Here is a 15,256-nt window from a genome sequence, read left to right as displayed (position 1 = left end):
TGGCTGATGCAAGAGCTCGAGAAGATCCAGCAAGACGTAATGTACCACATGGTCGCTAACAGCACCTGATTTGCCACCACCACCCTCCCAGCCAAGGATAGTCGAGCTGTACTCCAATACAAAAGCTTCTTCCGAATACTCAGAAGAAGCGGGGCAATCTGCTGCTCAGGTGACAAATCTGGTCCAATCTGGCATCCCAAATACCGCACCGCTGTGCCAGGAGGAATCCATCTAAAACCAGGGTCCGGGCTCCATGCCGGAGTGGGAGCACTACTGATCCAAAAGGCCACTGTCTTGCGCCAATTGATCAATGCTCCCGAAGCTGCACTAAAAACCTGGAGCGACTGCTCTGCCCGAAGAAGATTGGCCTCTTGGCCATGCAAAAATAAGCCCGTGTCGTTTGCAAACTCAGCATCGAGCAGGTCCTCCCCCCGGACTGGGAGCTGGAGTCCTCTCAAACCAACCTCCTCTGCCATCAAATACATGCTCATAGCCTTCGCAAAGAAGAGAAAAAGAAAAGGGGCGAGGGGACACCCCTGACGGATTGATCTGGTCAGCTCAAAACTCGGCGTCCCGTCCTCCTGCAATCAACACCTGGCTACAAGCTGTGGAATACAGAGCCGCCACCCCTCTGATCCATCCTAGCTCAGAGCCCAGGTGAAGCATAGTGCCCTATAAGAAACCCCAATCAACTCTATCGTATGCCTTCTCAAAATCGAGAAGCATCACGACCAAGTCCTCGCCAAGAAATCTAGCTCGGGCCGTCGCCTCCCAGAAAGTAAAGATGTTGTCAAGGATACTGCGCTCCTTGACGAATCCTGTCTGGGTGGCATGAATCAACTCCCCCAAGAAGGGCTGGATCCTCAAACTCAAGGCCTTTGCTAAGACCTTGTAGACAGTATTGAGGATCGTAATAGGCCTCCAATGCCGAATATCATCTGATACTCCCTCCCCCTTGGGGATAAGAAAGATCAAGCCCTCTGAAAAGCTCTGTGGCATCACCCCAGTGTCCAAAACATATTGAAAGCCCCTGCGGAGGCCTGGCCCCAAAAGGTCCCAATAGCGCATAAAAAAGGCCGGCGTCAGTCCGTCCTCCCCTGGGCAATTATGTCGCGGCAGGACCCTCAAGGCCTCAGCAAGCTCAATCTCTGAAAGAGGTGCACCAAGAACTGTACGCATACGATCTGTGACCCTCCTCTGCACATGGGCCCACACAGTCTGCCTGCAAGCATCTCGATCCTCAGTGGCTGGCTCCGCTGAAAGCAGGTCTCTATAGAATACCGTGGCAATGGCTCTGATCTCCCCGGGCTCAGTAGCTACCGATCCATCCGGTCTTCCAAGTTGACGAACTCTTGCCCGAGCATGGCGGGGTCCAGTGATCTCAAAAAACTCCCCAGTCACTCTATCACCAAGCTGTGTCCACTGAGTAGCCTGACGACGATAGTAAAACTCATGTCTTTGCTCCTCTGCCTCTCTAACCTCCTGGCGTGCCTGGCTCAGCTGTGACGCTAACCACTCACATGCAGGCTGCTGCTCTTGAAGGCGCTGTAGCGAAGCAAGGCTGCGTCTCAGCCAATGCTCCCGCTCGCGAATCTCTCCCAATCGTGTCAAAGCTGCAGCATGCAAAAAAGAGCTAAGCTCGATGAGACCCTGGGCACACTGGCCTGCTGCATCCTGGTCAGAGCACTGACTATCATGCCAGATCCTCTCAATGTCCTCAGCGAGACTGGGATCTGTAAGTACCCTCTCTGGGATCCTCAACTGCAAGCTGGGCTCCCGTGTCCTCTCCTCCAATGTCAAGATAACTGTGTGGGAGAGAGAAGAATTAGGGTTAGGTCATGTGGGAGACATACACAGAGAAGAACAAGAGAGAGAGAGAGAGAGAGAGAGAGTTGTGGGGATAAGTCAACTCATGAGGCATGAGTGTGTGACTCCCCTATCACACATGTATATTGCACTAGTACACATAGTGCACTTAGTACATTAAAAGTACTAAGTGTACTATGTACTATAACTTATGGGCTTGTACACACTATAAGGGTGGGCATAACGCCTTTACCCCAACAACCTCCCACTTAAAGGCAAAGTGCCCTTAAGTAAAGGAAAAGAAAAATCAGCATGTACATGATAATATACAAGGCCATATCAAGGCTGAAAATGGCCTCATCCAATGCCCATCAAGTGTCTGCAATGAGCAAACCGCTCCGGAGGCAAACTCTTCGTCAACAGATCAGCCGGGTTGTCATCCGTATGAATCTTAACAAGCTGAATTTGCTTGTTCTCTATCACCTCTCTGATGAAGTGATACTTCACATCCACATGCTTCGTCTTTGCATGAAAGACAGGGTTCTTTGCCAACTGGATGGCACTCTGACTATCACAATGCAACAATGGAATATCCCCTGTATAGCCCAAATCAACCACTAACCGAGATAGCCATAATGCCTCCTTGCAAGCCTCTGTGGCTGCAATATACTCGGCCTCTGTAGTAGATAAGGCAGTGCACTTCTGCATCCTGGATATCCATGACACAGCACCTCCTGTGAATGTAAATACATAACCGGTAGTAGACTTCCGGTTATCCGGATGACCGGCATAATCCGAATCCGTGTAGCCATGCACTAATGCATCCTGTTTGCCAAAACATATGCACATATCCTGTGTGCCCTTCAGGTATCTCATGACACCTTTCATTGCTTCCCAATGCTTCTTGCCAGGGTTGGCCATGTATCTAGAAACCACTCCCACTGCAAATGCAATGTCCGGCCTAGTAGCAACCATGGCATACATGAGACTACCACATGCTGAAGCATACGGAATCTTGGCCATATCAGCCCTGTCTCTATCTGACTGTGGGCTGTCCATAGCACTGAGTTTCACATATGGAGGCAAAGGAGTACTAGTATTCTTCCCCCCGTCTATATTGAACCTCTGCAAGACTTTGCCAATGTATTCCTTCTGAGACAAATACAACACATGCTGATTTCTGTCCCGAAGTATCCGCATACCCAAAATGTGATTTGCATCACCCAAATCCTTCATATCAAAGGTTTGATGCAGTCTCTGCTTCAATGTATCCATCTCCTTACGAGATTTCCCGGCAATCAACATATCATCAACATACAAGATGAGGATCAATAGACTGCCATCCAAAGCTTTCTTGGTGTATAAGCAGTGATCTATGTCACTTCTCCTGAATTTCTGTGATTTCATGAATGTATCAAATTTATGATACCATTCTCTTGGTGCCTGTTTGAGCCCATAAAGACTCTTTTTCAGCTTACATACAAGCTTCTCCTTTCCACTTACTGCATAACCCTCTGGCTGCTGCATATATATCTCCTCATGGAGATCACCGTGAAGAAAAGCAGTCTTCACATCCATCTGAATCAAGTCCAGATCATCATGCGCAACCAAAGCCAACACAGCTCTAAGTGTGGTCATTTTGACCACTGGAGAGAAGATCTCATCAAAGTCCACACCATATTCCTGCTTGAAGCCCTTAGCCACTAACCTGGCTTTGTATCTTGGCTTTGCATCTGGTGCAACTTTGAGCCTGTATACCCACTTGCAAAACCTTCTTGCCTGCAGGCAAATGCACCAACTTCCATGTTCCATTTTTATGCAGAGAATCCATCTCTGACTTCATGGCACGCTCCCAAAGAGCCTTGTCTGCCCTCTGTAAAGCCTCTTTATAACATGAGGGCTCCCCACAGTCAGTGAGCATCAAGTAGTCAACCCCTGGAACAAACCTGTCAGGGACTCTGGAGGGTCTTGTGGACCTCCGTACCCAATGACCATCATTTGCAGGTTGCTGTCCAGCCTGCATATCACCCATTGGTGGCTCCTGTTCCATGCCATAAGGCTGAAAAATCATGCCCGGTATCTCCTCAAACTGTGGTATATCCATAGGGATATCTTCTGCCATCTCTGGCTGTCCATTTGGACCATTTTCAGCACCATTTAAGGGCTGGTTTTCCTGCTGTAATGGTTGATTTACAGCCCTTTGTTGTTGTCCATGATGTCCATCATCATCAAAGATGACTCTGCCAGGCTCCTGTTGCCTTGCAGGCTCCTTATACATGCATGTTTCATCAAAAATGACATCATTGCTGCGTATAATCTTTCTATTTATGGGATCCCAAAGTCTATACCCCATTTCACCTTTGTCACCATATCCTAGGAATATACATTTGTGAGACTTAGGATCAAGTTTGGTGCGCATTTCCCTGCGTATGTGCACGTACGCAACGCAACCAAACACTCTCAAGTGCTTGTATGACGGAGGCTTCCCTGTCCATAGTTCCTCTGGCACTTTCCCACCAAGCCTCGTGTTAGGTGACGTGTTTATAAGGTGAACGGCTGTCATAACAGCTTCAGCCCAAAAACCATGAGGTAATGCAGCATGTGACAACATAGAACGGACCTTCTCCTGAATGGTCCTGTTCATCCTCTCTGCTGTCCCGTTTTGTGGAGGATCATAAGGAGTAGAGAGCTCCCTCTTGATGCCTTTAGCATCACAAAAGTCCTGAAACTGTTTGGACATATACTCTCCACCATTGTCGGAACGCAAAGCCTTCAGTGTTTTGCCAGTTTGATTCTCAACAAGAGCAACAAACTTCTCAAACACTGAGAATGTATCACTCTTCAAACGAAGAGGATAAACCCACACCTTGCGTGTGGCATCATCAATAAAAGACACAAAATATTTTGCCCCTCCCAAAGAAAGCTGAGGCATCTCACATACATCTGTATGCACAAGCTCTAACTGAGCATCTTTCTGTCCAAGAGCTTTCTTGTGGGGGCACTGTAGTTGCCTACCATATATACAATGCTCACAAAACTGAAAACTTGAAAACTTTAGAGAAGGCAAGTAACCCAAACGAGACAATTGCTCCATTCCTTTGACACTCATGTGTCCCAACCGGCTATGCCACATAGAGATTTCCGGCAGCTCGGTTGCATTTACATTAGCATGGTAACAAACACCTGCATGCATAAAGTAAAGAGTGTCCACCTTAGAGCCTCTGGCAACAACCAGTGAGCCCTTACTAATCTTCCACTTTCCACTACCAAATGTGGTAACATAATCAGCATCATCAAGCTTTCCAGTAGAAAGCAGATTCTTCTTGATCTCAGGCACATGCCTGACATCATGGAGCATAAGCTGTGAGCCATCTGAAAACACAAGCCTCACATCACCTCTGCCAAGAATCTTGCATGCATGGTTATCACCCAAATAAACCACTCCTTCATTGCCAGCAGTGTACCTGACAAACAAGTCTCTGCAACCTGTGACATGAAAGGAGGCACCTGAATCAATGATCCATGAGTGCATACCATGACCACCTGTAAGAAGTGAATGGGCATCAAGTGAAGACGTAAAGAGGACCTCATCCTCACTGCCACCTGCATGTGACACATTGATTTCTTCAATCTTGACTCCACTTTTGCCCTTTGGCTTTACATCTTTGGCTTCATCCTTCTCTTTGTCTTTGCCTTTTCCCTTTTCTTTTTGATCATTTTTCCATTTGTAGCATTGCTTTTTAATGTGTCCCTTCTTGCCACAATAATGGCATTCCAAATCCTTTTTGGAGCGAGACTTGCTCCTTCCCCTTTCTTGGCTTTTCCCCCTTTGCTGGGATCTCCCACGTGCATTCATTGCATTGGACTTTCCAACAGAGTTGTTTTTCCTATTCATCTCTTCTTGAAGAAGAGCACCCTCAACATCTGCATATGACAGCATAGCATGCGAATTGCTAGTGGCTGTCCTGAATGTGTCCCAACTCTCTCTGGCAAAGTGCATAACAGAAAAGTGGCTTTGAACTCATCGTCCATTGCCAACTTTTGATTAATGACCTGGCTAACAATACCATTAAACTCATTTAGATGGGCTGTCATAGAAGCCCCTTCCTTCATCTGAAGGCCTATGAGTTTCTTCAACCAATACACTTTGCTTGAGGCACTTTGTTGGGCATACAAGTCCTGCAATCTCTGCCACATTCCCCAAGCTGTCTTCTCTTCACGAATGCTGAAAAGTAATGAGTCTGACATAGACAACATGATAGTAGATCTTGCCAGCTCATCCATATCTTCCCACTCTTCAGCAGTAAGAGAAGCGGGCATTACACCCCTTTCTTTGATAGGCTTGTGCTGCTTTTTCTGGAGCAACACATTGTAGCACTGGGTTTGCCAAATATCGTAATTATGCGAGCCTTCAAGCTTCTTGATGTGAAGCAATGAAGAGCTCTCACCTGTGGTTGCCATAGCAAAATGCAACCTGTCAATGCCTGACTCCCTGCAAAATGTGCAAACACTGCACCAAAAGCACACAAAGTGCTCACAGTTGTTCTCCCAAGCTTTATCTCCCACTGCGGAAGCAAGAATGCAACTTTTCTCCCACTTTATGTGATGAAATCACCAAAATCTGGTTGCTGCAGATTTTGGACAGCACCTTAAATGTGCTCTGTTGCCCTTCCAAAGTACTGTACAACAGTACCAAGTGCTTACCAATGATGTACCAAACCTGTACCGGCAAGTACAGCAGCTGAAATTGAACCTTTTGGTCACTCAAAACAGTGTACAGCCATGCCAAAACTTGCACAAAGCTGTGCCAAATCTGTACCAGCAGGTACAGTAGCAATAAATGCTCTTCTGGCTGTCCAAATGAGTGAAAATCAGACTTTTACAGTCCCGTGCACTGCATACAACAGTCCCGAACAGAAATTGGTCAAAAGCCCCTTGACTGCAAGCTGATTTTTGAGGATTCAAGGCATAAATGTCTTGCCTGCTGCTTTGCCAAGCTCAACAAGCATACGAACTTGAAAAGCCCCTTGATTTAAGATCAATTTCTGATCATACACGGTACATTGACGCACATGAAGGCATCCAGAGTGTTCACGATGCTTCCCCCTGGCCACATATACATCCAAATAATGAAAGCCCCTGATTTACAGGCACATTGAGTGCTTGTAAGGCATCAACACATTATCCACAGCATCAAATGCAATTGCCTGCATGCAAATCAATCCAATATGCACAAAAGCCCCTTGATTTGCACTGCAATTTGCTGCAATTTTGCCCAAATGTGCGATTTTTCACATCATACAGCATGTATGAGTGCTTAATTGCACAATTATATCAAAAGCCCCAAATTTCGACATCCAATTTCCTGCAAATTGATCCTGATTGTGACCAATGTCACCCAATTTTGCCAATTTTGCTCAAAATTGAGCAATTCGACACCTGTATCTGCTCAATTGTTGATTGTACTTGCTCAATTGCAAATCCCAAAAAAAAAATTTGAGGAAAATACCTTGTAATTTTCTGATTTTTCTCTGATTTGCAGGCGGGTTTTTGTTGTTGCAGGAAAAGAGGGGTTGATGATTTTGCTGCAATTGCTCCTGCTTGTTGCTCTGGATTCGAGAAGCAATAAGGGCAACGGCTTCTGCACAACTGAGGCGGAGACCTCTAGCAAGGTGTTGGCTGATTGCACGTTCGCATATACGCCTGCTGGTTGAATGTTCGCCAGCTGCCTTCGCCTATGTTTCCGCTCGTTGCTCACGCTGAAGGGCCAGCGCTGCCTTCGCTTAGCCTATTGCTTTGCTGGTTGTCAAGCTTTGCCACCAAGTTGCCCTTCGCTAATGCAATAGCCCGATTGCAGTGCCTTACGCTACGTGTGTTTTCGCTACACGCGTTGCTGCACTTTTTGGACCAACGCCTCAACGCCACGTGCTCGCCTGTGTTCGCTCGCTGCCAGTTGCCAAAGCCTTCGCTCCACGCTCAGTTGCCTAAATAGCACTACACGCGACGGAGGTGCTGAGGAGCGAAGGGGCCACATCAGTCACGGCGCCATGACGGATCACCACACAGCCGAGCATAACCAGTAGCTGCAACCACCACAACCATGTCGAGCAAGTACAGCAGCTACGCGAGCAGCCCACAGGCCCACAAGAGCGCCATAACCAAGATCACAAGCTCACGAGAGGAAGTGTCCACCAAGGCTGTGTCAAACGAAAGCTATGCAGCAGAAAGGTTCAAAGGGCACCAGCTCTGATACCAGTTGTGTGGGAGAGAGAAGAATTAGGGTTAGGTCATGTGGGAGACATACACAGAGAAGAACGAGAGAGAGAGAGAGAGAGAGTTGTGGGGATAAGTCAACTCATGAGGCATGAGTGTGTGACTCCCCTATCACACATGTATATTGCACTAGTACACATAGTGCACTTAGTACATTAAAAGTACTAAGTGTACTATGTACTATAACTTATGGGCTTGTACACACTATAAGGGTGGGCATAACGCCTTTACCCCAACAATAACTGGCGCATGATCTGAAAATGAGGTGCCAGCGAGAATGCCGACGGAGCCCCCTCGCTCCCCTAACCAGTCGCCCACATAATACATACATTTCCAGGGTCGCGTGCTAAATCTGCCACTATGCGAACGACCAAATGACGAATCCCTGAGGCATCCACACTCCCGGGATCCAAGAAAAAATGAGCCAACTCCCATAGTCGGCCTATCACATCTGTCACCTCCAGATCGCTCACATGATGAGAAAACTCAACTGCCTGAGTCTTCAAAGTGATAAGAGCGAGCTCTAGAGTCCACTCCCGGTCGCAAGGGCCACAAAGAGGGAACGAGAAGGCCACCGCTGAATCTAGTGCCTCCTCCCCGCGGGCCGGAGGTATCACTACATGAACTCGGATGGGTGCTGGCTCATGGGGGCCCTCTGCTCCAAAAAGCCGTGTGAAGGCGTAATCAAAAGCCTCCGAGCGCTGTCTAATGCCGAGGCGACTCAGCCGACTGCGGATAGATGATATCCGTGAAGCCCGAATCGGCATGGTAGGCCTCCTCTGAGGTGCTCGAGTGAGGTCAGTGCTCAGCGCCCTCCGGACTGCAGGTGAACGCCAGGGGACTGCCAGGGCCTCCCGGGAAGGTGAGGCGGGCGGGGGGGGGGGGGGGGGGGAGTAGGGTGGAGAGGGAGCCGCTGCCGAAACCGGAGCGGGGACGGGAGGAGGCGAGGGTGGAAGCGAGGCGGTGGGAGGGGACGGGGGTGGGGGGGGGTGAAGGAGGGGGTGTTGGCATCTCCTGGTCCTCAGTCATCGCCGCAGGGGTCTCCTCCTGGAGGGGAGCAAAGCTGTTCCTCACGGGAACCCAGTGAGGCTGAGACTGTGGCTGCTGTTGCAGCGGTCTCTGGTGGGCGTGCTGCTGTGGCTGTCTCCCTCGGCGGCGCCCCTGTCCAAGCTGCCACTCCGAGGTCTCTGTGGCCTGAGCAGGTGTCCTGGAGGCAGCCTGCCGAGCCGCATCTGTGGGCGGGCCATCAGGGGCCTGCTGTTGTGGTGAGGGTCGGGGTCTCCTGCGAGGGCAGGCCTTGGCCAGATGACCGACCTGCCTGCAAATGAAGCACTGGTTCGGGAGCCCCGAGAACTCCACTCTCTGATCAATCCATCCCCCCCCCCCTATCCTAGGTAGCTGAATGACCTTAGGAAGGGAGGAGATGTCAGACACCAAAACTCTGACCGAAGGTAGCCCAGCTGCTCTGGCCACCACTGAAGCTGCTGTGGGGCCAGTCTCTAGTACCGAGCCCACCAATGCTCCTAGGCTAGAGAGGAGTGGAGGATACTCCCGGCGGAGTCCAGGGAAGCAAACTGTAACATGAAAAAGGCGCTCTCCCTGCTCAGCCGCTGCTGGGTCAAAGCCATGCTGCCAAGGTCTGAAGAAAGCCCGAGCACCCTTGATGTCAAGGGGACTCATGGCAAGGACCTTGGCCACGCTTTGGGCGGTCTCGAACTCGATCTGGTAATGTCCACGGCCCAGTAGCTGTATGTCTAGGATCTTGCCCACATCTGCAAGAAGGTGGGCCTGGAGAAGATCCCGGATCTCCCCTCTGCTGGGGCGAGTGCCGACTATGCGGCAGATGGTGGAATGAGCCTGGAGGCGTTCCACCTCTGCGGTGAGGCTCGCTTTCTCTTCTGGCAAAAGAGAAAGCCTGATGGGGGTGTCCTCGGGGGCGGGCGAGGGGGCTGCGGGGGAGTCCCTCTGAGGCGGGGCGGGAGGAGCCTCCATGAGAGTCTGAAGCTATGGCGAAGGCAAGGCGAAAGCGGAGATCCTGCAAGAACCGAGCTACACACGGAGAGGCGGAAGACGAAGGCCGGCGAAAAAAAGCAAAACCCCCCTGGGGACGGAAGTCAGCAAAAAAAAAGGGAGGGGGGGTGAAGCGGCGAAGGAGAAGCCCGGGGGGGGGGGGCGGGGGGCGGGGCTGCGCTCAAGAAGGGTGGGGTGGAGAAAGAGCTGGCGGAGGGGGGGGGGGTCGAGCGCTGCAGAGGGGAGGAGGGCGCGAAAGAAGGGGAGGGGGGGCGCGAAGGCGAGGATGGGCGGCGGGCAGTGTAGCGAGGGAGGGGGGCGCAGCAGCGAAGACAGGCGGGGGGGGGGGGGGGGGGGGCAAATGGCGGGCAACGCAGCAAGGGAGGGGGGCGCAGAAGCGAAAGCAGGCGGGGGGCGCGGGGGGGGGCGCAAATGGCGGGCAACGCAGCAAGGGAGGGGGGCGCAAAAGCGAAAGCAGGCGGGGGGGGGCAAGGGGAGGCGCGAGGGGACGAACAGGCAGGAAGGCGGAGGGCGCAGGTGTGCAAGTAGCGCGAGCAGGGAGGGGTGGTAGCTTCAGCGAGCGTGTCCAGATGCATAGATCTTATTCAGAGTTAGGTTAGCACTAATTTATGAGTGTGTACACACTTCATTAAGTTTTGGGCGACCAAAACTCACTTATAAATTATGACCAACCCGGTGTTCGCACACACTGATGTCCCGAGGTGGACATAACCCAATGTGCACCGCCCAGACCTTATCCCCTTTGTACAAAGGGAGTAACCAGCCATGTGTCCACTCTAGCTTGCCCACAAAGCACCTGCTTGCCACCTACACTGGACGACTCACCACCTCTCTCCTCCTCTCTCTAGAAATTGGCGCCTCCTTCATGAGGGCTGTTGGGCTGCATTTTCTGCACATTCTCCTTCCCAACTCCATTTCCAAGCTTGCTAAGGTTATTTTCAAGCTTCCGAAGAGTGATTCCGGATGCTAATCACTCTCCTACACACTCCCAATGACTGAAATTCAGCAAAACAGCTCTCTTTATTGCTGTAATTTCTGGTCTTTTTGCTGAAAACCCGAATTTCAACCCTCCTTTCTCAAGTTGAACCATAGGGGAAGCTTTCCCAAGGTTCCCTTCATCCACTTGAAGACTTTTGTCGCGAAGAATTGTGACAAATCGAAGATCTCTTCACTCCAAGGACTTCCATCGCGAAGACTTCCGGTGTCATGGACTCTACTTGCAATTGGTAAGTCTTAATGCTTAAATATGGAAGCAAGTAGCAGGAGGGAGGAACCGGATTACAAGATCACATACCCTATGTAGTGTTCTCTTGTCCTACGTGCTCTCTTGCAGATTGTTGCTACCATGTGTTGGTGGAACAATAGAGAGCAGATGGTAGGGAACATGGGCACTTGAGAGGGTAGTGTGGATTGCAAGTCTACAACGACAACCACTTGTTTGCAATACTGTATTCATATGCATTGGTATGGAAATCTGGTCAGAAATGCCCACGACACTATGTACTTGATTCTCCCAAGATCAATATACTTTATTTAAGGGAGGGGTCGGCAGCCGGCTGTTCCGGCTCATTGTGTCTCTTGTCAATTCAGCAATTTACTTCTTGTATTTGAGCAAGTGTCCATCAAATCTTTGTGTATTTAAGTGTATTGATTAGCATTGTGTTCAACCAAGTTACAGGTACCATGCCGGAATACACAATGAAAAATGAGACGAGTGCTGTGAGAAACAAAACGCAGAAGTGTAGAGAGAGAGAAGCTGTATAAACTCTGCTATATACACAAGGATCCGATACAAAATGAAGTGGTGAACCGAGGGTGGTATTTATACCACCTTCCAGTGCTGGTCGGCCAGCCCTAAATCAGCCAACAGGGGTGTACATGGTGTCCACAACTGCAAATGAACAGTCGGCCAGCATAGGACATCAAGTCGGCCAGGACAGCAAGGGTCGGCCAGCACAAGACAGTCTCCACGACCAGAAAAATAGGGAGAAAATGGAAAAATGGGGAAAAATAGGAAAAGCTCCTGGGCGGGCACACCCACAACAAAGGCCCTCACTGGACAGACAGGAGATGACTGCTAACACATAATTCCCCTCTTTGGGGGGACTGTTTTGGGCACTTTGGGGTTGCCATTTACATTACCCCAAATCTGGGATTTGGGTTTCTTTACAGATTTTGATTAAATGCTTCCCCAAATTTGGTTCTTGGGGTCTTCATGCATATTTTCTCCATCAGGCGTCATGCACTTCTGTACTATAGAAGGCTAGCGGGCAACCTTGGCCTTATGATTTGCAGCGTCTGTTTTTTTGCTCGCTCATTCTTATAGTTGTGTGCCTTATTAATTGACTCTTCATAGGCGTGCACCTACATCTACCCGTGGAAACTTTAACCTATTGCACTATCACTCATTGACCGTGCCCCTACTATGTGATCTGCTAAGCTCTAGTTGCCTATTCTTTCGTGTACATCCTCAGGATGTCTTGGCACATGCATCTAGAGACTGATAGATGTGACAGGCAAAAACCCCTCCCCCAGATTACCAGGCTGGCCTGGACTATAGATGTGTCACTAGTTAAGGGCTGAACACTTGGTACTAAATCTCACTGCTGGGGTCCCTTGAAATTTTCTCCATTGACGGATGTAGCTAATGGAGTAGTCATGTAAAAGGCGTTAAATAATAATTAATCGAGACATTTATCATATGTTTTAGAGATGCTTATCGTAACATATTTGTTTATGTATCAGCTTAACCTATTTGCTTATGTATTTTGTATAACATGTTTTAACATGCTTATCTTAACCTATTTGCTTAAAAATTATGCATAACATGTTTTAATATGCTTATTTTGTGTGTTATGAATTTTGTTGTGGAGCTTTTATACTTGCATGTGTGGCAGGCTTTCGTGGGTTTTCCACATGCTTGCGCAGACCTTCATTTGATGGAGTCATTGTTTTTTGGACAGGAAATACCTGGAGAAGCCTTGTAAGTGGTTGGAGGCCAATAATGCAACAATACGCACTTTAAGTGCGAATTGCGAAATAGGACTTGGTTTCCTCCTAGTATTTTTGTTACTAGCGTAAGTTGTTTGCTCCCAGGCTGTGCGTGCTCTGCATTTTACCCTTCTTGCCATTCAGTTGTCCCACTCACCCACACAGGACATACATACATACATGCACATGCATGCATACGCAAACATACATACATGCATCCATGCATACATATATCATATGACATACATGCATGAATGCATACGTACATAGAAATGAAATGAAATGAAATGAAATGTTATATTAACGTCTTCAAAAGGCCATAATGACCTATGAGACCAAAAGTTACATCATGGTGGATCTGATACAATGTCTGGATTTTAAAAAAAAAACCCAGAAAAATGAAAAATAAAAATGATACTACTGGCACCTAGAAAATGAAACTGGAACTGGAAGGTACACTATGGAGGTACCTCCATCTCATAATATGTGCCGCATCGGACACTGGCGGATCTCCTCAATATCCTCTGTGGTCAGCACCCTGACTGGGTGTCTCGCATGCCTCACAAGAAGGAAGAAAGAAAGATATATTAACGTCTACCAGAGGCCAAAGTCGGCCTATGAGACAAAAAATAATACAACTGTGTTCTTCCGGTCATCGGAAGGAGGAGAGAGAGAGAGAGAGAGAGATAGAGAGAGAGAGAGAGAGAAGGAAGAAAGAAAGATATATTAACGTCTACCAGAGGCCAAAGTCGGCCTATGAGACAAAAAATAATACAACTGTGTTCTTCCGGTCATCGGAAGGAGGAGAGAGAGAGAGAGAGAGATGAAATGAAATGAAATCTGTATTAACGTCTTCGAAAGGCCAAAATGACCTATGAGACCAAAAGTTACAAATAATCTGGTCAGATGAAGTACAAATGCTAGTTGTGTGTAAACAGAAAAAAAGTGAGAAAAGATCTAAAGATCTAGAGATCTAGAGATCGAGTAACAATGGAAAATAGGAAACATGGGAAACTTGGGAAGCTACTAAGAGGGGATGAAAGTGTCCACACAGAGGCGCGAGAGGCTCATGAATGTGTGAGGATATAGACGGGCCACCACCCCTAGTATCTCTAACAAAAGATCAACTATATGCACCCTGCTGTTTCATTTTCTGTACGGAGGATGTATGTGCTATTTCTTTCACTCACTTTGGTGATGATATGTCTAATAGATATGATGTTTTGTGACTGCAGGCCACAAAAGAATCTCATACAGTTGCTGGTATACTGGCAGGTAAGCTTTGTTACTGATTTGTTTTTCCTCCAAGCAAGCCTTTGCTTGTAAGCTAGTAGATATATATATATATATGTTATAGATTTAGTTATAGGCATCCAACGGGTGTAGGCTAGTATGATTTGTACCTAGGTTTGTGTGTGGTGAGTTCGATTCCTTCACTACCAAGCTACTTCACCTTCCTACCAACGGGTGTAGGCTAGTATGATTTGTACCTAGGTTTGTGTGTGGTGAGTTCGATTCCTTCACTACCAAGCTACTACACCTTCCTAGACTGAATTTTCTTCCTTTTGTTTCCATGCCTTATATTTTCTTGGTTTGGTCGGGTTTTTGTAGTTGCTCAAGCTCATGTATCATGCTCCAACCACAGCATCCTTCCATAGAACCATCTGGTCGAGGATTGGGATGAAAGTGAATCCTTTCATTCATCGGTATGCTTCATTTCTAGAAAGCCCCTTGCAATTTGCCCAACGATGGTTTCATAACTAGTTTTTTTGAATAGAGTCTACTCAAATTTTGCTAACAGAAGGGCTTTGAAAAGTCCCAGATGGATGCAAGGGCTGTGGATTATATAATTGTGCTAACAAAAATTTTCAAGCACTCTTATTAAGTGCTTTCTTCTCATTATACATTAGCAATGAAATCTTATTTGGACATGTGTGGATTCAACTTAGAGAATGCATGGTGTCCCACATGATTTTAGCATGAAGAGCAGCATAGGCTTTCAAGGTGTTCTTGACATATGTTGCATTACTGCATATATCTCACAGACTGTTTTGTATCCTGATAAAGATGTAGCACATTTCACTTCTCACCATTTTTCAAAAACGTGAAAGGCATAGTAAACAAAGATATCCAAACAAGAACCATCTCTCTCTCT

The 15,256-nt window shown here is 48.0% G+C and overlaps 1 protein-coding gene across 1 annotated transcript in view; it reads left to right on the top strand.

Annotated features, from left to right (window-relative positions):
* LOC147617182 (dihydroflavonol 4-reductase/flavanone protein) overlaps nt 1–15,032 on the top strand; it is a 48,938-nt gene extending 33,906 nt beyond the window's left edge. Inside the window, exons 7-9 of the mRNA XM_086776788.1 lie at nt 13,074–13,187; nt 14,337–14,376; nt 14,713–15,032. Of these exons, the coding sequence (XP_086632914.1) occupies nt 13,074–13,187; nt 14,337–14,376; nt 14,713–14,865 (307 nt within the window). The 3' untranslated portion in view covers nt 14,866–15,032. The remainder of the gene's footprint in view (nt 1–13,073; nt 13,188–14,336; nt 14,377–14,712) is intronic.
* The last annotated feature ends 224 nt before the right edge of the window (nt 15,033–15,256 follow it).

Source organism: Cibotium barometz, chromosome 37, assembly GCF_041138505.1.
Source record: "Cibotium barometz isolate CiBa-2024 chromosome 37, ASM4113850v1, whole genome shotgun sequence".
NCBI classification, from domain to species: domain Eukaryota; kingdom Viridiplantae; phylum Streptophyta; class Polypodiopsida; order Cyatheales; family Cibotiaceae; genus Cibotium; species Cibotium barometz.
The sequence above is the reverse complement of the archived record's forward strand: the minus strand, read 5'-3'. Positions and strand labels throughout refer to the sequence as shown.